Below are 25,083 nucleotides of genomic sequence, written 5' to 3'. Positions count from 1 at the left end.
TCCAGTGTTTTGATAAAGGCTTTTCGAATTATGAAATGAAGTTGCAAGCCATTGTTGGACAGGCTACAAAGGAGGACTGACTCTGTTACATGTTCTAATCAGTTTTAAACGATGTATGCAAACTTGGTGAAGCAGTCTTTCAGTATGCTGCCCTTCATCAGTGAGGGCATTCAGTATATATGTTGGGACGTCATGGTATGGTTGTACAACACGCTGATAAGGCCACATTTAGAGAGTGTACAGTTTTGGTCACCGTTATAGGAAAAATGTTATTAAACTGGAAACAGAAAAGATTTACAAGGGAAGTGGTATATATGCTTTTGTCTACATCAATGGTGTTGAAGTTGAGAGCCTCAAGTTTCTAGCACAGAACATACCATCAGTTTGTCCTGGTCAAACCACGTAGACAACATGGCCATGAAAGCTCACCAACACCTTTACTACCTTAGAAGGATAAAGAAAATTGGCATTTCCTGTTGCGCCTCACCAATTTTTAATCGATGCCCTACAAAAACCATCCTACGCTGATCCAGAATGGCTTAGTATGCTCTGCCGTGACCACAAAAAAAAAGTTGTGGACACTACCCATAAAGAAACCATCTTCCCCTCCATGGACTCTATCTACCCTTCTCACTGTCTCAGTAAAGCAGCCAGCATTAATTGAAGACCCCAACCACTTTGGAGATTCTCTTTGATTCACCCTTCCATGGAGTAAAAGATGCAAAAAGCTGAAAGCATGTACCACTAGATTTAAGGACAGCTTCTACACCGCTGCGATGACTACTGAATAACTATTGACTTGAGTACGATAAGAAGGACTCTTGACTTCACAATCTAGCGTATGATTTTGGACCTTCTTGTTTACCTGAAGTATACATTCTCTGTAGCTGTTACACGTTATTCTGCATTCTGTTTAATGATCTGATCTGTATGTACAGTATAAGATAGGCTTTTCACTGGATCTCAGTACACATGACAATAATAAACCAATAGCAATTTTCTTAGTTACTTCCTCAAAAAACTCAATTAGATTTTTGATAAACGATCTCCCCTGCAACAAAAATGCAGACTCCTCTAATCAGACCCTGCCACCCAGAGGAGAGAATTTTTCTAGTCCATTTTTCCTCATTAGAGACTCACAAACATTTATCCATTCTACAATTAAATATTTTGATCTAATGGGTTACTTACTGCTGCCCAGAGAGCTTCTAAAATTGGTTCAAACAGCATATGGGAAAATGCAGCCATACAATGCAACACTTAAGGAGGGTAGATATATTGGCAAGTTCAGCAAATAGAGTTCATAGACATAGAACACTACAGCACAGTCGAGGCCCTTCAGCCCACAAGGTTTGAACCTACCGCAAAGCCAATTGAACTCTTCTCTCCTACATAGCCCTCCATTTTCCCTTCATCCATGTGCCCAAGTCTCTTAAATGTCCATACTTTAACTGTCTCTACCACCATCCCTGGCAGGGTGTGCTCCATGCACCCACACAATATGTAATAAAAAAACAATCTTTGACATTTCTCACTGTACTTTTCTCCAGTCACCTTCAAATCATGCCTCCTCATTTTAGCCATTTCTGCCCTGGGGAAAAAGTCTATGACCTCGAGGGTGGTAATCTCAGGATTGCTACCTGTGCTACATGCCAGTGAGGGTAGGAATAGGATGCTCTGGAGGATGAACAAGTGGCTGAGGAACTGGTGTAGGGGGCAGGGTTTCAGATTTCAGGATAATTGGGACCTCTTCTGGGGCAGGTGGGACCTGTACAAGAGAGACGGGTTACACTTGAACTACAGGGGGACCAATATCCTTTCAGGGAGATTTGTTAGTGCTATTGGGGAGGCTTTAAACTAGATTTGCAGGGGGATGGGAACCAGGGTGCCAGAGCTGACAGTGTGGCTGGGGTGAAAATAAATGATGTTAAAAGTTCAAGCAAATCCACTAATAGAAAGGTTGTGAGTGGTGGTAAAAATCTTCTGAGGTGTATATATTTCAATGCTAGGAGTATTTCAGGGAAGACGGATGAGTTGAGGGTGTGGATTGACACGTGGAATTATGATGTTATAGTAATTAGTGAAACTTGGCTACAGGAGGGGCAGGACTGGCAGCTTAATATTCCAGGGTTCCAATGTTTCAGATATGATCAAGGCAGAGGAATGAAAGGTGGGGGAGTAGCATTGCTTGTTAGGGAAAATATTACAGCAGTGCTCAAGCAGGACAGATTAGAGGGCTTGTCTACTGAGTCCTTATGGGTGGAGCTGAGAAACAGGGAAGGTATGGCCACATTAGTGGGATTGTATTACAGACCACCCAATAGTCAACGAGAATTGGAAGAGCAAATCTGCAGAGAGATAGCAGGCAACTGCAGGAAACATAAAGTTGTGGTGGTAGGGGATTTTAATTTTCCATATATTGATGGGACTCCCATACTGTTAGGGGTCTAGATGGTTTGGAGTTTGTAAAATGTGTTCAGGGAAGTTTTCTAAATCAATACATAGAGGGACCAACTAGAGGGGATGCAATATTGGATCTCCTGTTAGGAAACGAGTTAGGACAAGTGACAGAAGTCTGTGTAGGGGAGCACTTTGGTTCCAGTGATCATAACACCATTAGTTTCAACTTGATCATGGACAAGGATAGATCTGGTCCTAGGGTTGAGGTTCTTAACTGGAAGAAGGCCAAATTTGAAGAAATGAGAAAGGATCTAAAAAGCATGGATTGGGATAGGTTGTTCTTTGGCAAGGATGTGATCGGTAGGTGGGAAGCCTTCAAAGGAGAAATTTTGAGAGTGCAGAATTTGTATGTTCCTGTGAGGATTAAAGGCAAAGTGAATAGGAATAAGGAACCTTGGTTCTCAAGGGATATTACAACTCTGATAAAGAAGAAGAGGGAGTTGTATGACATGTATAGGAAGCAGGGAGTAAATAAGGTGCTTGAGGAGTATAAGAAATGCAAGAAAATACTTAAGAAAGAAATCAGGAGGGCTAAAAGAAGACATGAGGTTGCCTTGGCAGACAAAGTGAAGGATAATCCAAAGAGCTTTTACAGGTATATTAAGAGCAAAAGGATTGTAAGGGATAAAATTGGTCCTCTTGAAGATCAGAGTGGTCGGCTATCTGCAGAACCAAAGGAAATGGGAGAGATCTTAAATAGGTTTTTTGCGTCTGTATTTACTAAGGAAACTGGCATGAAGTCTATGGAATTAAGGGAAACAAGTAGTGAGATCATGGATACTGTACAGATCGAAAAGGAGGAGGTCCTTGCTGTCTTGAGGAAAATTAAAGTGGGTAAATCCCCAGGACCTGACAGGGTGTTCCCTCGGACCTTGAAGGAGACTAGTGTTGAAATTGCAGGGGCCCTGACAGAAATATTTAAAATGTCGCTGTCTACAGGTGAGGTGCTGGAGGATTGGAAAGTGGCTTATGTTGTTCCGTTGTTTAAAAAAGGATCGAAAAGTAATCCGGGAAATTACAGGCCGGTAAGTTTAACGTCGGTGGTAGGTAAGTTATTGGAGGGAGTACTAAGAGACAGAATCTACAAGCATTTGGATAGACAGGGACTTATTAGGGAGAGTCAACAAGGCTTTGTGCATGGTAGGTCATGTTTGACCACTCTATTGGACTTTTTCGAGGAGGTTACCAGGAAAGTGGATGAAGGGAAGGCAGTGGATATTGTCTACATGGACTTCAGTAAGACCTTTGACAAGGTCCCACATGGGAGGTTAGTTAGGAAAATTCAGTCGCTAGGTATACATGAAGAGGTGGTAAATTGGATTGGACATTGGCTCAATGGAAGAAGCCAAAGAGTGGTAGTAGAGAATTGCTTCTCAGAGTGGAGGCCTGTGACTAGTGGTGTGCCACAGGGATCAGTGCTGGGTCCATTGTTATTTGTCATCTATATCAATGATCTGGATGATAATGTGGTAAATTGGATCAGCAAATTTGCTAATGATACAAAGATTGGAGGTGTAGTAGACAGTGAGGAAGGTTTTCAGAGCCTGCAGAGGGACTTGGACCAGCTGGAAAAATGGGCTGAAAAATGGCAGATGGAGTTTAATTCAGACAAGTGTGAGGTATTGCACTTTAGAAGGACAAACCAAGGTAGAACATACAGGGTTAATGGTAAGGCACTGAGGAGTGCAGTGGAACAGAGGGATCTGGGAATACACATACAAAATTCCCTAAAAGTGGCGTCACAGGTAGATAGGGTCGTAAAGAGAGCTTTTGGTACATTGGCCTTTATTAATCAAAGTATTGAGTATAAGAGCTGGAATATTATGATGAGGTTGTATAAGGCATTGGTGAGGCCGAATCTGGAGTATTGTGTTCAGTTTTGGTCATCAAATTACAGGAAGGATATAAATAAGGTTGGAAGAGTGCAGAGAAGGTTTACAAGGATGTTGCTGGGACTTGAGAAACTCAGTTACAGAGAAAGGTTGAATAGGTTTATTCCCTGGAGCGTAGAAGAATGAGGGGAGATTTGATAGAGGTATATAAAATTATGATGAGTATAGATACAGTGAATGCAAGCAGGCTTTTTCCACTGAGGCAAGAGGAGAAAAAAACCAGAGGACATGGGTTAAGGGTGAGGGGGGAAAAGTTTAAAGGGAACATTAGGGGGGGCTTCTTCACACAGAGTGGTGGGAGTATGGAATGAGCTGCCAGATGAGGTGGTAAATGCGGGTTCTTTTTTAACATTTAAAAATAAATTGGACAGATACATGGATGGGAGTTGTATGGAGGGATATGGTCTGTGTGCAGGTCAGTGGGACTAGGCAGAAAGTGGTTCGGCACAGCCAAGAAGGGCCAAAAACCCTGTTTCTGTGCTGTAGTTTCTATGGTTTCATTATCTTGAACACAAAGCTCAAGGCACAAAACAGGAAAACATCACAATCACAGAAGAGTTATAGCAGGGAAGGAGGCAATTAGCCCCTTTGCCCCATTCCCTTCACCACTTCCGTCTTAGATACCCCTTGAAGGCTGCAGCTACCAAGGGAAAACGTTCCACACCCTATCCACTTAGTACATAAAAACATTTCTCTGAATACTATTTCTGTTTCCATCTCAATTACATCTTCCTTGGTGAAGACTGATAGCAAGTAAATTTTGTTTTTTTTAAAATGAAATGCACAGTAACGAGTAACAGAAGTACACACCAACCAGTATGGTTTTTAAATGGGGTGCAAGTTAATGGGGTGGCATGGTGGTGCAGTGGTTAGCACAACACTTTACAGTATAGGCGACCTGGGTTCAATTCCCACTCCTGCCTGTAATGAATTTGTACGTTCTCCCTGTGACTGTGTGGGTTTCCTCCCACAGTCCAAAGATATTTCAGTTGATAGGTTAGTTGGTCATTGTAAATTGTCCTGTGATTAGACTAAGAATAAATCAAGGGTTGCTGGGCATTGTGGCTTGAAGGGCTGTTCCATGCTGCATCTCAAACAATAAAATAAATAGGGAAACAGGTGCACAAGCACACAGCGTTAGGAGGAATCAGTTAGTAGACCTCCTGGTTTTTAGAAGCACAACGGATTTCACACAACCTTAGCTATTAAGCTAAAAAACTATTGTAACTAATCCAAAATGTAGCTGGCCAGCACCACCTCAAAGTACTTCAGTATTTGGCTACAACTGTCAGAACAGTACCACAGTGGCAGAGAGCTCAGAATAATCACAGCATTTTACTGAAGTGGAAGACAAGAGTCGGAAAATGCAGTGATAATTGATTTTGGGAGGTTGTGGACCCACAATCACAGAGCAGAGCATATGTGAGGCAATTTTTCTCCACTTTAATCAAAATTCTATGGACAATTTCCCTGTCTCACAGATCAATGTACAACAGAGTTCTGTGAAAACGGCCATATTCCAAAAGTATTTTTGAACTAAAGGCATTAAGCAAATAGAAATACAGAGTGAAGCGATTCGCTAATTGTATTTTTAGGGCAAAAAGAGTACTTCCTAGAGGAGAGTCACTACCATCATTAATTGCAAGCTTTTCAACAGTTAAACTTCTCACCAGTTAAAAAGGCAAGCTCTGAGACTTACCATCACTACCTATACCGTGCAAAGCATCTTGATTGCTTGGTAAACCTGACAGTCAAAACAAACAGAAAAAGATTCAGTGGATCACATGGACCTCAAAAGAAACATAGTTTTCTTCTCTCCCCATCAATTGAAATATTTAAAAGCTTGGCGTTTTTCAATTGGAACACACTGAAGCGACATGCATGATGTTGCACAAGCACACAACCTGTCTGAGCGGACATCACTCCCTAGATGTCCTGCCCTCATTACATGACTGGCACACAAAGCAGAGAGTGATCGATGTCTGTGACCAGTAAGTGAGTATGAAGGAAACCAGAGGTCCATAAGCCCACCCTCATCAAAGGATCAGAGGTGGAGAGGATCAGCAAGTTTAAATTCGTCAGTGTTATGATTCTGGAGCTGTCCTGCACCCAGCACACAAGTGCTATTATGAAGAAAGCACAGCAGTGCCTCTACTTCTTTAGAAGTTTGCGAAGATTCGGTATGACATCTAAAACCTTCACAAACCTCTATAGATGTTAGTGGAGAGTATATTGACTCGCTGCATCATGGCCTGGTATGGAAACACCAGTGCCTTGAATGAAAAATCCTACAAAAATTAGTGGGTACAGCTCAGTCCATCACGCATAAAGCCCTCCCCACCGAGCATAACTCTAAGAAACACAGTTACAGGAAAGCAGCATCCATCATCAGGGACCCCCACCACCCTGGGCATGCTCTCCTCTTCTTCATGCCATCAGGAAGGTGATACAGGAGGCTCAGGACTCTCACCACCAGGTTCAGGAAGTTATTATCCCTCAACCATCAGGCTCTTGAACCAGAGAGGATAACTTCACTCGCCCCATAATTGAAATGTTCCCATAACCAATGGACTCCCTTTGGAGGACTCTTCACCTCATGTTCTTGATGTTTATTGCTTATTTATTATTATATCTTTTTGCATTTGCACATTATTTTGTCTTTTGCACACTGGTTGGACACCCAAGCTGGTGCAGTTGTTCAATGATTCTGTTATGTTATTGTATGCACTGTGGGCACTGAGTATGCCCACAAGAAAACAAATCTCATAGTTGTATATGGTGACATATATGTACTTTGATAACAAATTTACTTTGAACTTTGGAAAGATGGGATGGGAAGACATTTGTATTCACATAAAGAATTCTCATCTATAATCTACATTCTATGATTCAAACACATGGGCTAATTCTGATGAATGTTTTCAGCTACAAATTGAACAGTTTATCTTCTGAGAGGATGTGACAGATCTGCTCACTCACCAATGCTGCTCCAGCTGCTGAGCTCCTCTAGCACAGGGGTTGTCAAACTTTTTTTATGCCATGGACCAATACCATGAAGCAAGGAGTCCATGAACCCAGATTGGGAACCCCTGCCCTGGTAGATCGCTGTTGTTCCATATTGCAGCATCTGCATGTCTGCACTACACCATTACTGGTTTACAGCAGCACAAAAAACATGGAGGAACACAGCAGCTCAGGCAGCAGCTATGAAGGGAAATATACAGTTGCCATTTTGGGCTGAAACCCTGCAACAACATTGGAAGGGAAGAGGGCAGAAGTTAAAATAAAAGGGTGAAAGGTAGGGAGAGGAGCAAGCGCAGGCAGGTGATAGGTGAATTCAAGTGAGAGGGATAATAGGTATGTTGGAGAATGGAGTAGAATGATGTGAGAAGCTTGAGGTGACAGGTGGAAGACGTAAAGAGTTGAAGAAGATGGAATCTAATAGGAGATGGCAATGGACTATGGGAAAAAGGGAAGGAGGGGAACCCAGATGGAGGAAGATATGGGTGAGGAGCAGGAGAGAGGAAGAGAAGGGGTAACAGAGCCAGAGGCATAAAGGAAATGGTGGGGGGGAAGGGAAGGGAGACAGAGGGAGTTGTGCCTGGAAGTTAGAGAAATTAATAATGCTATCAGATCCCACCAAAGTAGAGGAGGCTGCATTCAGCACTCAATACAATAAATGGATTCAATGTGAAGGTGCCTCAACTCGAAGGACTGCTTAGGGTTTTCTTGTAAATATGAGAGATTCTACAGAAACTAGAAATCCAGACAACATAGAAAAAATGCTGGAGGAACTCAGCAGTTCAGGCCTCAATCCAAAAGAGCAGCAGAAATGGACGGTTTTATGAAGAGATACCACCGAGCTAACTGCCCAATTGCCCTCATCAATTGTATTGCAACAATTTTACGACACGTCCTCCCACACCCAGTCCATATACCAAGAGCCATTAGAGGGGTGATATGTACCCAATTCCTGGCCTCTCCTCAACTGGGCCACAGAAAGTCCTCTCACAAAGGGGAAAATACTTTTGAGCCAAGTTCAGACATAAAAATTGACAATTCTACACCCTATAAGGGTTGGAGATGTACTCATGCCCAGGAAATTGCAGGTTAAGGGACAATTTTCAGTGGGTGAACAGTTAGGGAACAGTGACCACAATTCCTTAACTTTCAGGCCAGCTATAAATGAAGATAGGTATCGTCCTTGTGGGAGAATTTTAAATTGGAATAGGGCAAATTTCTGAGGGCATTAGGCAGGAACTAAGAAGTGTTAATTGGGAACACCTTTTTTCTGGTAAGTCCACATCAGACATGTGGAGGGTGTTTAAAGATCAATTGCACAAAGTACAGGAAAGATAAGTTCCTGTTAAAAGGAAGGATGGGGATGGAAAGATAAGAGAAGCTTGGATGTCCAGAGAGGTGATGAATTTACTCAAGAAGAAAAAGTAGCATGTAAAGCTTCAGAAGTTAGGATCAAACGAAGCACATGAGGAGTATAAAGAAGCCAGACAAGAACTCAAGAACGGAATTAGGAAAACCAAGGCCCAAGAAAAGTTCTTGGCAAGCAAGATTAAGGTGAATCCCAAGGTAATCTATACATACGTCAAGAGTAATTAGATAACTAGGGAGAGGGTGGGACTACAAGCATAAGTGAAGGGGGGGGGAGAGGAGAAACATTGCATGTTTGCAGAGAATGTGAGTGAGATACCCAGTGGGTACTTTGCTGCAGTATTTACCAAGGAAATGGAGGACCAGGAGATCAGTGCTGAGTGTATAAATATGTTAAAACATTTAGGGGTCAAGTAGGAGGAAGTGTTAAGGTGGATAAATCCCCTGAGCCTGATGGGATTTACCCCATGTTATTGAAGGAGGCAAGAGATGAGATGAGTATCATTGTGTCCTCTCTAGCCATAGGTGAGGTTCCCGTGGACTGGTGAGTAGCTAATATTGTACCTCTACATAATAAGGGAACAAGGGCAAATCCTGGGAATTCTTGGCTGGTGAGTCACATAAATTGTAGGAAAATTGCTGGAGAAAATTCTTAGGGATAGGATAAGTGCATCTGGAAACCCATGGACTAATTAATGCTTTGTGCATGGCAAGCCATGCCTTACCAACCTGATTGAGTTTTTTGACAAGATGACGAGAGAGATTGATGAGGATATGTTGTCTACATGGATTTTAGTAAGGCACCTAACAAAGTCCCTCATGGGAGGCTAATCTAGAAGATTAAAATGCATGGGCTGTGATGAATTGGCTGTTTGGATTCAGAACTGGCATGTGCACAGAAGCCAGAAGGCAGTAGTTGAAGTGACTTATTCAAGCTGGTGGTCTGTAATCAGTGGAGTTCCATAACGATCTGTGCTGGGACCTCTGCTTTTCTGATGTACATAAATGACCTGGATGAAAATGCAGACGGGTGGGTTAGTAAATTGCGGAAGATACCAAGATTGATGGAGTTGTGGATCGTGTGGAAGACTGGCAAAAAATACAGCACGAAATAGATCAGCTCCAGATATGGGCTGAGAAATGAGAGATGGTGTTTATCCCAGATAAATATGAGGTGTTGCACCTTAGTAGGGCAAGATCCTTAAGTGTTGCTGAGCAGAGAGATCTTGGGATCCAAGTTCATAGCTCCTTGAAAGTGGTTACACAGATCGACAAGGTAGGTAAGAAAGCTTATAAAATTCTTACTTTTATTAGTCGAGACTGAGTACAAAAGTCAGGAGATTATGTTGCAACTTTATAAAACATAGTTAGGCCACATCTGGAGTATTATGTACAGTTCTGGTTGCCCCACCCAAAGGATGCTTATACTTTGGAGAGGGCGCAGAAGAGGTTTACCAGGATGCTGCCTGGTTTAGAGGACATGTGCTATCATGAGAGGCTGGATAAACTTAGGTTGTTTTCTCTGGAGTGTCAGAAGCCAAGGGGAAATCTGATAGAGGTTTACAAGATTGTGAGGCATAGATAGAGTGGACAGAGAGGATATGTTTCCCAGGGTTGAAGTGTCTAATACAAGAGGGCACGCACTGAAGGTGAGAAGAGGTAGGTTCAAGGGGGATGTGAGGGGCGAGTTTTTTTACTGAGAGAGTCCCAGATGCTTGGAATGCACTGCCCAGTATTGTTGTAGAGGCAAATACATCAGAGGCTTTTAAAAAAAGTTTGGATAGGCACATAAATGTAAGAAAGATGGAGGGATAGGAGGTAGGTGGTAGGAGGAATTAGTGTTTGGGAGTTTTTGATTTGGTACAACACTGTGGGCCGGATGGCCTGCTTCTGTGTTGTACTATACTGTTCTATGACAAAAATAGCAAATCAAGAAAACTAACCAAAAACCAATATCCAAATTCACACCAAGCTATAATGCAAGACTAAAATCCTGATGAATAATTTTCGCCCAAAATGTTCTGTTTATTGATTTCCATAGATGCTGCCTAACCTGCTGCATTTCTCCAGTATTTCTGTGTGAAGATAGTGTGCTCACTGGTTGACATCAGTTCCCAAATCTCGTCATTTTCAAATGTCTTCTTGGCCTTGCTGTCGCCTTGATATCTGAGCTCTTTCAGCTCTGTTCTCTTGCAGAACTTGTTTACTTTGCCTGATCTCTGGTGGCCTCACCTTCGTCTCACAAGGCCCTAAACTGCCCCACTTCTTTCTCTGTGAAAGCACTCCTTAAAATGTTTAACACCCATCTTTTGTAATCTTACTTAGTATCTTTACTTTCAGCCTTGTGTAAATGTTGTTTGTTCTGTGAAACACTTTGTGATGGTTTGTTACAACAAAAAGGTAGTATTTATAAACAGGGTCTGTAGCTGCAGTTTGATCAGTGAAATGCACCTATGGTGCGGAGAGCTGTAGGTCCTTGCTAATGGGTCATGCTTCCTACAGCTTGTCAAAGGTTATGGGGGGAGAGGGAGGGGATGTGGTTGAGAGGGATAATAAATCACACCCATGATGGAATGGCAGAGACGGCTAAATGGGCTGAAAGGCCTAGTTCTGCACCTGTAGCTTACACTAGAGTGACAGCTTGCTGTGTTGAAGAATACTCAGTTCATCACCACACGTGCCAGTGCCGTACCTTTCTTTGGCTCACCGTCAGCGGTAACTTTCCCATCTTTGTTCTCCTGGTTGACTTTGTCCTTCAGCTTCTTCTTGTTTGCGGCCTCCTCCCGATTCCGTCCCAGTCTCCTCCTGCCGTTCTCAGCCGTACTGGCCATTTTCAGCCACTTGGCCGACAGAGGAGCACTGCTTGCGTCACTGATGGGATCTGGCTCAGGGTTTCGTCGTTTCTTTCCTGGCCCAGCTATTTTGGCGGCTCTGGATGGATGAGCTCTCAGACAAAGAAAGACTGGCCAGAACGCCCAGGGTTAGGCTGCAACAGAAGGCAAAAGGCACATTATTCATAGTTGCCAATTCAGGGAAGGGTTCTTTCCAGCAATTAGCACCTAAAATAATAGAACTGCAATAATTTGTAGCACCAAGTATTTCTTAGCATCATGTTCGTGTCCTCAAGCAACCAGTAGTGCTGAAATATTTAGCTTATCCAAGCTCAATCAGCAGCACTTGACTTGGCAGTAGCTTCATGATCCACAAGTTTTGACAGGCACTTTCAGGGCAGTGCCAAGGCTAAAATGTTAAACCAAGCCCTTAGTTATTCATTGAGGTGCACACACAGTCACACAACAATACTGCTGACAGAAGCAGAGTTTCCCTTGTGTACTGCTCCATCCTTCAACTGACAGCACACAAAAATAGATCTTCTCATTATCACAGAAGTAAGGCAAAACAGCAGTGAGATCATGGACCGTATCTGGATTACAGAGGAAATGACTCTGTCTTGAGGCAAATTAGCAAGGATAAATTCCCAGACCTGACAAGGTGCCCCCTTGGACCTTATGGGAGGCTAGTGTGAACTTGCAGGAGCCCTGGCAGGGGCATTTAAAACATCCTGAGTTGCCATCAGATTGATGCATAGCTAATGTTGTTCTATTATTTAAGAAAGGCTCTCAGAATAAACCAGGAAATTATAGTCCGGTGAGCCTGGTGTCAGCAATGGGTAAACTATTGGGAGGTATACTAAAGGACCAGATATATATTTGGATACACAGGAACTGATGAGGAATAGTCAACATGGCTGTGTGTGTGGTAGGTTGTATCCTAAGAGATTTTGGAGGCAGTTACCTGGAAAGTTTATGAAGGAAATGTAGTGGATGTTATCTATGTGGACTTCAGCAAGACCTTTGACAAGGTCCCACGTGGGAGATTGGTCAAAAAAGTTCAGTGTCTTGGCATTCAGATGAGGTAGTAAATTGGATTAGACACTGGCTTTGTGGAAAAAGCCAGAGAGTGGCAGTAGATGACTGTCTCTCTGACTGGAGACTGGAGATTAGTGGAGTGCTGCTGGGATCAGTGCTGGGTCTGTTGTTGTTTGTCAACTATATCAATAAGCTGAATGGCACTGCAGATAACATCCAAGATTGGGGATATAGTGGACAGTGAGGAAGGCTATCATGGTTTGCAGCGGGATCTGGACCAGCTGAAAAAATGGGCAGAAAATTGGCAGCATACACAAAACGTTGGAGGAACTCAGCAGGCCAGGCAGCATCTGTGAAAACAAGCACAGTCGTTGTTTTGTGCCGAAACTCTTTGGCAGGACTCAGAAAAATAGTATATGGAATTTAATGTAAACAAGTGCGAGGTGTTAAACTTCGGTAAGATCCAGCAGGGTAGGTTTTACACAGTGAACAATAGGGGATCAGAGAGTGCGGTAAAATAAAGGGCTCAGGGAATACAGGTCCATAATTCACTGAAAGCGGCATCACAGGTAGATAGAGTTGCAAAGAGAGCTTTTGATACCTTGGCCTTTATAAATCAAAATATTGAGCACAGGAATTGGGAGTTACATTTAAGTGTAGAAGACAATGGTGAGGTAAAATTTGAAGTATGCAGTTCTGGTCACCTGTTAACAATAAAATTGAAAGACAGCAGAAAAAAATTACAAGGATATTGCCAGGACTTGAGAACCTGAGTAATAGGAAAATATTTGATAATAATAATATTAAATATTTTATTGATCCCAAATAGGAAATTATTTTGTTACAGCAGCAACATTTAAAAACACACTTAATAATAAATATAATATTAACTAAAGTACAGAATAATTTACCAATGAGCAATAATAAAATATGAAATAATAAAACAGAGACTATTGTACTATGATGTATATAGATTCAATAGGTCGGATATGGTTCCCTAGAGCGTAGGAGAATGAGGGGAGATTTAATAGAGGTATACAAAATTATGAGGGGTACAGGTAGGGTAAATGCAAGCAGGCTTTTTCCTGAGGTTGGGTGAGACCAAAGCTGAAATGTTTAAGGGGAATCTGAGGGGGAAGTTCTTTACTCAAAGGTTGGCGAGAGTGCGGAATGAACAACCAGCAGAGGTGGGAGATGGGGGTTCCATTTCAACACTTAAGAGAAGTTTAGTTAAGTACATAGGATGGTATGGAGGAATATTGTCTGGGTGTGGGTCAATGGGACTAGGCACAGACTAGATGGGTCGAAAGGCCTGCTTCTGTGTTAGAGCTCTCTCTGTCAAAATAGTGTTCTGGCAAGTTCCAAAGTTGTTAAAACCCCATTCAAAACTAAACAACATACAACTTCAAGAACTTCCGTCTATGATAGTTTGAGGCAAGAATTAGAAATCACATTAGAAGAGAATGGCCTTCCGATATTGTACAAAGTGACAGCCTGCATTCACACTAATGTTTACTATTGCACACGAGGGTGTACAAAGTGACACCCTGCCACATTCTCACTAATGTTTACTATTCCACACGAGGGTGTATGAAGTGACACCCTGCCACATTCACACTAATGTTTACTATTCCACACGAGGGTGTACGAAGTGACACCCTGGCACATTCACACTAATGTTTACTATTCCACACGAGGGTGTACAAAGTGACACCCTGCCACATTCTCACTAATGTTTACTATTCCACACGAGGGTGTACGAAGTGACACCCTGGCACATTCACACTAATGTTTACTATTCCACACGAGGGTGTATGAAGTGACACCCTGGCACATTCACACTAATGTTTACTATTCCACACGAGGGTGTACAAAGTGACACCCTGCCACATTCTCACTAATGTTTACTATTCCACACGAGGGTGTACAAAGTGACACCCTGGCACATTCACACTAATGTTTACTATTCCACACGAGGGTGTACAAAGTGACACCCTGCCACATTCTCACTAATGTTTACTATTCCACACGAGGGTGTACAAAGTGACACCCTGCATTCAGACCAATGTTTACTATCCCACATAGAAAGTGTTCCATGTCCCAGCAAAGACGTAGTTGAACTTCAGCTTAACTTCACAAACTGTATATCATTTGCTTAAACTATGCCAAATGTACCTGACAGGTACTCTGATAATAAAACAGTTCAGGCTTATTTGCAAATACAATAAGTTTTGTACAGAGCAAATTTTTAAAAAAATCTGAAATCAAACTCTACTTGCAATCATTCTGTGACCATTGTAAAACAACTTCAACGTCTAGGAAAGGGGCTGTTAAATTTAGTCATTAAATCTGTTATGGTTATTGTTCTATAGATTTATTGAGTATGCCCACAAGAAATTGAATTTCAGGGTTGTAGATGGCAACATATGTACTTTGATGATAACATTTACTTTGAAATTATCTCTTCTTGTCAGCATTTTTAAAGATTGTAAAATCCTCTACACCACTTGAATGTGAGAAGATATTTTCAAGCTAAACAGACGGAGCACTGCAGAGACAGAAAACAATCTCCAACTTGGCCTCTGGGTACTTCAGCAAAGCAGACCTTATTGTTCATTCCAAACTCAATGGCTCCAATAGATACAGTTAAAACAGCAACAACACTGTGCATGCAATTTACAAAGTGATAAAAGTATAAAAATATTACAAGGTCAATTTTGTCAAAACCAGCCTGGACAGAACATATGACAATAGTGAAGTAGTGGTGGAAAAAAACACAACACGGTTCAATAACAAAACATGTCATCAACCTCCAATTTGTTGCAAACATCTCCCTCAGGCGACGCACTTGATCCTCAAGTGTGTTAGCACATACATCACCATTCTAAAAGAAACTACCCAGTTCATTGTCTCTATGATACAGCATACTATGTTTTCTAAAAAGACAAGAGTGAACAGGGAAAAAAGCAGCTTGCAGTTGCTTAAATACTCTCCAAATGTCATGCTGTAATGTTTTAGTCAGCATGAGATGGCAAAATGAGATACATGCTACTGTAGAAAATGCTTAAAGATTGGCTTGAATTGTGGCATCCAGTAAAATGTGTCATTTTGCACCAACAACCAACACAGTCTGTGGATGTGCTAGGGACTGCCCTCTCAAGTGTCTCTGCACTTACGTCACCAACATAGCATGCTCACAACTCTCTAACCATAACCTATACATTTTTAGAATGTGGGAGGAAAGCAGAGCATATGGAGAAAACTCATGCAGTTACAGGTAGAAAGTACAAACTCTTTACAGACAGCAGTGCAAATTGATCTGCAATCGCTGGTGCTGTAAAGCGTTATGCTAACCACTACACTACCATGCTGCGCTATCCATTTAATCATAAATGTCACAACATGGTGATACAATGCTTGCACAATTAAACCAATTTTATTAATTCTGTTTTCCACTTGTTAAAGCACCTGCATATTAACCAGTAAAAATTAAATTAAAAAAGAAAATCATTTCAAATTCAGGAGTATTTATAATAGCTTTATTATAAAGAAGTTATTCTAGGCTATAAAGTTTAACTGACTGCTTTAGGCTGGTTCTTGAATGTTGTTATTATCAGGGGAGGTAATGGGAACAAGCTCCCACTACCAATTAAATGCTCCCAGTAGTGTACATCCCAAGTAGCCTCTGACAACCAAGTCCAGCTCCTGGCCTTCATGTGTGGCATAGCTACTAAGCCCAGCGGAACTGTTTGTACTGACAGGAGAAGGGTTTGCTGGTGCCTTAAAACCAGTTACTCCAGGCCAATGGGGGTCCGTTACCATAGATGGCAGCTCCTCTAGAAGGAAAACTATGATCACAAACCTCTACCGCTTTGCAGCTAATCCACTCACAGGGAAGCCTTCAGAAGTAAACCCAGAGGAAAGACCTGGAGGAGTCCCTTAGGCAGTCCTACATTGAGTTCAATGCTGACTGGCAACTCCTGCGACAGCACTGGTGCCAAACTGTATGGTTCTCTGTATTCCTTTAGATTCATCAGAGGGAAAAACCTGCTACATGGACACCAGTTTGCTCTCCAAATGCAAACACAGCAAAGAGTTAAATTGTACCACAGAGGCAAAATTCAAAAAGGGTGAAGAATGCAGGACTGAAGGTGCTGTATTTAAATGTTGTAGCATTCGGAATATGGTGGACGAACTTACGGCGCAATTAGAGAATGGTCTGTATGACACTGTGGGCATAGCTCAGGGGGCTACAGTTGGGAGCTTAACATCAAAGGATATACTTTGTATCGGAAGGACAGGCAGGAAGGCATAGGCAGTGGTGTGGTTCTGTTGGTAAGAGATGGAATTACATCTTTAGAAAGAGGTGACACAGAGTCAGAGAATGTTGAATCTTTGTGGGTGGAGTTAAGAAACTGCAAGTGTAAAAAAAAAACAATCATAGCAATCATATATAGGCCTCCAAATAGTAGTCAAGATGTGGGATTGAGATTGCAAAGGGAGTTGGAAAAGGCATGTAATAAGGGTAATGACACAATTCTAATGGGGTACTTCAGTACGCAAGGGGATTGGGAAAATCAGGTTGGTGCCGGATCGTACCAGAAGGAATTTGTTGAATGCCTATGAGATGGCTTTTTAGAGCAGCTTGTGCTTGAGCCAACTCAGGGAAAGGCTATCTTAGATTGGGTGTTGTGTAACAACCCAGATCTTATTAGGCAGCTTAATGTAAAAGCAGTGATCATAATCTGATCGAATTCATACTGCAATTTGAGAGGGTGAAGCATAAGTCACGTGTATCAGTATCGCAATGGTATAAAGGGAATTATAGAGGCATGAGAGAGGAGCTTGCCCAGGTGGATTGGAGGAGGATACTGGCGGGGATGACGGCAGAACATAGGTGGCCGAAGTTTCTGGGAATACTCCTCAAAGCATAGGATGGCTATATCATACAGAAGTCGTAGTTCTCAACCCAGTGGCAAAAGTGACTCTCACGGAGTATATGGATACCAAAAAAGCAGGTTAAAAACATCAGTGTCTATTTAGCCACAGAATAATGTACAGAAGAGGAACTGAATTATATTTTGTTTGGAAACGGAGAGATCACTTATTTGAAAATGTCACCTTCTAACATTGATAAAACTTGCTCTTTGTATGCAATCTCTTTCCTTGAATCTGTTTAAAGTTTTGCTGCCAAAGTTCCAAATAATGTGAACTGTTGATTCGTTAATAACTTGCTGCATGTCAGTTCTATCAACTCCTTTTTTGCAGTGGTGTAGAATCATGCAGTCATACACCAATCACCGGTCAATTACTATTAATGCGCAAAGTTTTTCTTAAAGAGAACCTGCCCATTGTACTCCATCAATGTGAACCTTATAGAATAACACCGTAGGGTCAAGGTGCTTTGGTTCTTTGTCTTTTTCCTGCAACTGGACCAAAACTTGCCACTAGCTGGTCATGGTTTCAAGTTTAAAGACTAGCATGGATGCCATTGAACTGATTCTAGAATGCTCCACACAATGCCGTCAGTTAATGTGACTAACTATATCCATCTCAATGGCAGATAACATGGAAAAGCCTTTCATGCAGGGACATTTATATGGCAACTTTAACACAAGAGAACAGTGATATTTCTCAGCAGAAGCACCTTACAAAGCAAGGTGAGAGGTAGGTTAAAAGAAATCTTAAAGGGCTGGAGGCATGATGACAGAGATGATTGGGAGGTCAGAATCAGAGGAGCAAGGTTTTGGGATTCAGAGATTACACAAGAGCATAGAGCAAGCTTACTTTATTAGTCAAAGCACTGCATTCAAGAGTCTTGATTTATAAACCTCTGGTTGGGCCGTATCTGGGGTTCTGCGTTCAGTTCTGGTCACCCTGTGATAGGAAAGACAGGGAAACTGGAGAGGCTGCAAAGGACGTTCACCAGGATGTTGCCTGGATTAGAAGGCATGTGCTACAACGACAGGTTGGGCAAACTCGTTATTTTCTCTGAGGGGAGACCTGACAGAGGTTTAGAAGATTATGACAGGCACAGACAGAGTAGATAGTCAGCACCTTCTTCCTCTGGGTTGAAATATCCAATACTGCATTTGGGTGAGGGGTGAGGGGTGGGGTAGGAGTGCAAAATGCATGGATTTCCTCCGAGTGCTCCAGTTTCCTCCAACATTCCATAGTAGTACAAAGTAGGGCAAGTAAGCTGTGGGCATGCTATGTTGGTGCCAAAAGCATAAGATACTTGCCCCAGGACATCATATGTTTGTTGTTGATGCACTTGACTATATGTTTCAATGTACATGTGATAAGTAATGCTAATCTTTCAGGGTTTAAGAGAGTCTAACATACATAACTATGTGGAGAAAAGAAGGATACACACCATGTGCGGTTCAACGCTTTGAGTGATTATGCGGAAAGTTTGAAGTTAATAACTCATCTCCTTCTACCTTAGGCCACGAACTTATCAATGACCCCTGATAAGTTATTAACTTCAAACTTTCTGTATAATCACTCAAGAGTTGACCTGCATGTGCATGTAACGAGAGCTGTATAACTCAACTCCTTCTACCTTAGGCCACAAACTTATCAATCACCCCTGCTGTGGACACTTTCTGGAGGTCCAAGATCCATATGCTCCACGACTGCTGGACGAAGTGTGTAAATGTAGGAGGGGACTATGTTGAAAAGTAAATGTGCTACGTTTTCTAAAATTGACTCCTTCTACCTTAGGCCACGGACTTATCAATTACCCCTCATATTTATCAGCTAAATGCGCCTCTGTTAAAAGAGTTGCTGACATTACAAAAATGTGACTACATCCAGTTTTAGCAGTCATACCAATAGCAAGCCTCTGTGCAACCAATTCCAAATTTGTGCATCAAAATGTAGTAAATGCAACGCATAAGCTCTTTGGAGGCTATCAAGTTCTGAAATGTTACAGTTCTACAATAGTAACTAAACTTCACATCCTTTACTAACTGCAAAACGCTTCCGGACACAAAAGGTGTTTGTTATTGCTGTATCAATGGAACAGTGCACTACAGGATTCACCCCCCTGCTTGCTCAGGAGCAGGCGAAGACCAAGAAAACAGTAATGTAAGAACAGGTATGTAGATTAGCATGAGGATCTCTAAACTAACTCACTCAGAATTACTCTGGATTGATGCACTAACACTCACCTCGGATAACAATTTAACAGACCCGTTTCTGAATGTGTGTGCTATTTACAAGGCAGAGGAGCACAGTAACACATCAGGACATTAACATCTACAGGAACACAGAATCCAAATGCTTCCACGACCTGACAAAACAAAAAGAAAACATACGATAAAGGGCTTTGGTTTTCTGAAAAGGACGTTGGGATGCAAGTGGAGGGACGAGTGTCAGTGTGGGAAAATGTACTTGTAAATAGGACTCCATGACAAAATGACATATTTATCAACATGTGAATGTCAACATCTGTTCACAACGCTACACAACCAGTGTTTAGAGAGGTAAGCCAATGTGACTCCGTGCGCCTATGTCAATCCAACTTCTGATCCAGTGTACCCGTGCAGACCTCACAACACCTGCCTCCACCCAACCTGCTCCCCAACCAAATCTACCCCTGACTTCGCACACCCATATCAAACAGGTTGTCCGTGTCAACCCTCTCCCACATAATCGCATTCCATGCACTCAACAACCCAATGTGTCCACATAAATCCACTCCCCAACCCTGTGCCCACATAACTGGAACATTAGAATAGAGCACAGGAACAGACCACGTGGGTCAGTGTCTGCGCCATTACTATAATGCTATCAGTCTGCACACCATCCAACCTGCATATTCATGAGCCCATCTCAAATACTACAAAAATATCTGCTTTCATCATCTCTCCAGCCACCCACCACCCTCTAAGAAAAAATCTTGCCTTGCACATCTCCCTTAAATTTTTCTCCTTGCAAGTTAAATGCATGCCCTCTCGTACAAGACACCTCCACCCTGGGAAAAAGAATTTAACAGTGCACCTATCTATGACGCTCGCAATTTAATAAACATAATATCTCCCCTCAGCCTCTGACTTTCCAGAGAAAACAAGTTTGTCCAACCTTGGCCAAATAATGTGGACATTTGGATTCAGAATTGGCTTGCCATAGAAGGTAGAGGGTAGTGGTCAATGGGACCTATTCTGGTTGGAGGTCTATGATAAGTGGTGCTCCACAGGGATCTATACTGGGTCCTCTGCTGTTTGTCACACGAGTGATATCAACAAAAACACAAGTGGGTAGGTTAGTAAATTTGCAGATGATACAAGGATTGGACGTGTTGCAGACAACACAGAAGACTGGCAAAGAGTACAGAGGAATATAGATCATTTGGAGATATGGCAGATATGAAGAAATACACTTTGGGAGATGAAATATAGAAACAGTACATTGTTAACAGCAAGACCCATTACAGAGGTGCCATGCAAAGGGACCTTGAGGTCCAAGTCCATAGCTCCCTGAAAGTGGCAACACAGGCTGGTAAGGCAAGAAAGGCAGCATATCACATGCTTGGCTTTATTAATCCAGGAAATAAGTTCAAGAGTCAGGAAGTGGTGCTGCAGCTTTATAAATCGCTACAGTTCTGGTTGCCCCATTATTGAAAGGATGTCAAGGCTTTGGGAGAGGATGCAGAAGAGGCTTTACCAGGATGCTATCTGGATTAGAGATCATGTGCTGTAACAAAAGGATGGACAGACTTGGGTTGTTTTCTCTGGAGGCTGAGGGGAGATCTGATGTTTATATTACGAATCTTTCAGAAGATTTTAAAATTAACTCCCCTCCCCAATTCCTGGTGTACGTCCCACACTGACCCAGCCCCCCTCCACCTCAGTGGGAGTCCCACACTGACCGAAACCCCCATCATTATTCCGGTGTGTGTCCCACACTGACCCAAACCCCTCATCACCATTCTGGTGTGTGTGTGTCCCACACTGACCCAAACCCCCCCCCCATCCCCACCCCAGTGTGTGTGTCCCACACTGACCCAAACCCCCCCATCCCCACCCCAGTGTGTGTGTCCCACACTGACCCAAACTCCCATCACTATTCCAGTGTGTGTGTCCCACACTGACCCAAACCCCCATCACTATTCCGGTGTGTGTGTCCCACACTGACCCAAACCCCCCCATCCCCACCCCAGTGTGTGTGTCCCACACTGACCCAAACTCCCATCACTATTCCAGTGTGTGTGTCCCACACTGACCCAAACCCCCCCCCCATCCCCTCCCCAGTGTGTGTGTCCCACACTGACCCAAACTCCCATCACTATTCCGGTGTGTGTGTCCCACACTGACCCAAACCCCCCCATCCCCACCCCAGTGTGTGTGTCCCACTGACCCAAACCCCCCCATCCCCACCCTAGTGTGTGTGTCCCACACTGACCCAAACCCCCCCATCCCCTCCCCAGTGTGTGTGTCCCAAACTGACCCAAACGCCCCCCTATCCCCATTTCAGTGTGTGTGTCCCACACTGACCCAAACCCCCATCACTATTCCGGTGTGTGTGTCCCACTGACCCAAACCCCCCCCCATCCCCTCCCCAGTGTGTGTGTCCCACACTGACCCAAACTCCCATCACTATTCCGGTGTGTGTGTCCCACACTGACCCAAACCCCCCCATCCCCACCCCAGTGTGTGTGTCCCACTGACCCAAACCCCCCCCATCCCCACCCTAGTGTGTGTGTCCCACACTGACCCAAACCCCCCCATCCCCTCCCCAGTGTGTGTGTCCCAAACTGACCCAAACGCCCCCCTATCCCCATTCCAGTGTGTGTGTCCCACACTGACCCAAACCCCCATCACTATTCCGGTGTGTGTGTCCCACACTGACCCAAACCCCCCATCCCCACTCCAGTGTGTGTGTCCCACACTGACCCAAACTCCCATCACTATTCCAGTGTGTGTGTCCCACACTGACCCAAACCCTCATCACTATTCCGGTGTGTGTGTCCCACACTGACCCAAACCCCCCCATCCCCACCCCAGTGTGTGTGTCCCACACTGACCCAAACTCCCATCACTATTCCAGTGTGTGTGTCCCACACTGACCCAAACCCCCATCACTATTCCGGTGTGTGTGTCCCACACTGACCCAAACCCCCCCCATCCCCACCCCAGTGTGTGTGTCCCACACTGACCCAAACTCCCATCACTATTCCAGTGTGTGTGTCCCACACTGACCCAAATTCCCATCACTATTCCGGTGTGTGTGTCCCACTGACCCAAACCCCCCCCCCCCATCCCCTCCCCAGTGTGTGTGTCCCACACTGACCCAAACTCCCATCCCCATTCCGGTGTGTGTGTCCCACACTGACCCAAACCCCCCCATCCCCACCCCAGTGTGTGTGTCCCACTGACCCAAACGCCCCCCTATCCCCATTCCGGTGTGTGTGTCCCACACTGACCCAAACCCCCCCATCCCCACCCCAGTGTGTGTGTCCCACTGACCCAAACGCCCCCCTATCCCCATTCCGGTGTGTGTGTCCCACACTGACCCGTCCGCCCCTCTCTAGGTGTGTGTCAACATTAACCGTCCCCCAGCACCGTGTGCACTCCGCTCCCTTCCCGTAGCCGGGGCCTCGGTCCTACCTCCAGCCGCGAGCTTCACTGGCTCTCGGGCTACCGCCCGACTCCAGACCGCTCACATAACCGACACTTCAGCGCCCGCGGTGTCTCAACGCCGCGGCCTCCCGCTTCCTCAGACGGAGGGCCTGGGTTTCCCTGCGCTGGGCCGAGGCCGGCCGGCGCCGTGGCCTCCGGGCGGAACCGAACCGGACTCGAGTCCCCGGTGTCAGATGGGAGAGGCGGAGAGAGTGAACGGGGGACACGGGGTCGCGATTGTCCTGTCCGGGGCCTCAGGTGGGCGCGGAGCGACGGACAAACACAAACTTCCGCCGTTGGGTCTACGTCACCGGCCAGAGGACGCTGCTGCGCGAGCCGGCCCGTGCCCACGTGACCGCGTCGTCCCACGTGACACACAGACGCTGTTGACCGCCCCGGTCAGGTAACGCGCAGGCGCAGCCGGACAGGGGATTCCCGCCTGCTGATGAGCACGTGGTGCGGCCGACGTACACGTGTAGGTGCGACCTGGTTAGGGGCCTGGTATTGGGGGTGAGAGCTGGGCTCAGAGCCTGGGGCCTGGGCGGTGCGGAGGTACCTGGGTCTTGGGTCGAGGGTGGCCAGGTCTCGGATTCTGGTCTTGGGGGTGAGAGCTGGGCTCAGAGCCTGGGGCCTGGGCGGTGCGGAGGTACCTGGGTCTTCTGAGAGGGGTGACCCGGAAACTGGTTCTCCATCACTATGCATTTATTATGTTTGTTATTGTAACACACACAGTGACCACAAAACAAAAAATATCACGATTATGTTGGTGATAATAAACCTGATTCTCATCCGTCTCTCAATTCAAATGTAACACCCTGGTTAAGGTTTTACTGCTAGGCTTTTACTGCTAATGCTGTGGGGTATTTCTTTTTAGAAACAAGAGAAAATCTGCAGATGCTGGAAATCCAAGCAACACACACTAAACACTGGAGGAACTCAGCAGGTCAGGCAGCATCTATGAAAAAAGTACAGTTGATGTTTTCGGCTGAGACCCTTCAGCAGGACTGGAGGAAAAGAAGATGTGGAGTGGATTTCTATTTCTTTAAACAGTTTTCTGTAGAAGCAGTGTATTCTGCTGGTAGTGTTTGGAGATAAGGGGTTGTGATGTTCAGCTTAGGAATGTTGGTTCGGCCAATCAGGATGGTGGAATTGGGAGAAGGTTCTAGAGGAAGCTGGATGGAGACGTTTTGTGGCAAGGTCCTTTTTTGGAAGATGGAGAGAGAAGATCGAGAGAGCCAGTGGTAGGATTCAATCCAACTGGAGTGCATGATTCGGTGAGTCTAGGATGGAGGATCTATCGGTGATCAGTGAATAAGCAGTTGATGCCATGAGTACAAGGACACCTCTAGCTTTTGGAAGATCTGAGTTCCAAATTTCTGCATATTTGACTGGTTTAATTTTAATGGCCCTTTTATTTATTTTCTTGTTTCTCTTTCTTCTTTAACAACTTTTTGATGAAGTGACATTCATATATCTTTCGTATAATTTTGAATACAGAGTATGATCTGTTTTTATTTGCTGATGGGTAATTGCTAGTGGGCGGCACTTACACAGTATTTACTCAGGTTGGGGTGCTGGTCATTAAAACGTCCCGACTCTCCCGATCTGGTGGGACCCAAGTCCTATCGACAGTAAATGTACGGAGTTTGAGAAAGCTGATTGTCTCACCGCTGAGTCCATTGGCTTGTTAGTGAGGGGTTAACCACTCGTACTTCTAGTGATACATGGTAAAAAGGGGTTTCATTGTGGGGGCTTTCACCCGCGATCTGATTGGTTAATGCTGTGTGTTTGCTGTAAGAATTGATTAAGTGGTTTGTGTGCTTAAGTCTGTGTTTAGACTAGTGTCCG

At 44.1% G+C, this 25,083-nt stretch overlaps 1 protein-coding gene across 6 annotated transcripts in view; it reads right to left on the bottom strand.

The window, feature by feature from the left end:
• The window catches only part of usp19 (ubiquitin specific peptidase 19), a 215,667-nt gene extending 191,904 nt beyond the window's left edge, over positions 1-23,763 (bottom strand). For 2 of the 6 annotated variants that reach the window (XM_063068282.1, XM_063068287.1), the window contains exons 1-4: positions 23,224-23,762; positions 19,786-19,907; positions 11,434-11,727; positions 6,052-6,096 (exon numbers count right to left, since the gene is read on the bottom strand). In XM_063068282.1, the coding sequence (XP_062924352.1) occupies positions 6,052-6,096; positions 11,434-11,572 (184 nt within the window). In that variant the 5' untranslated portion in view covers positions 11,573-11,727; positions 19,786-19,907; positions 23,224-23,762. Of the gene's footprint in view, positions 1-6,051; positions 6,097-11,433; positions 11,728-19,785; positions 19,908-23,223 lie in introns of all 6 variants that reach the window. The other 4 variants (XM_063068283.1, XM_063068286.1, XM_063068285.1 and 1 more) reach the window with 4 other exon arrangements.
• Positions 23,764-25,083: the final 1,320 nt, after the last annotated feature.

This window comes from Mobula hypostoma, chromosome 15 (assembly GCF_963921235.1).
Source record: "Mobula hypostoma chromosome 15, sMobHyp1.1, whole genome shotgun sequence".
NCBI lineage: Eukaryota > Metazoa > Chordata > Chondrichthyes > Myliobatiformes > Myliobatidae > Mobula > Mobula hypostoma.
Note: the sequence above shows the minus strand (reverse complement) of the source record. Positions and strands in the feature narration are given on the sequence as shown.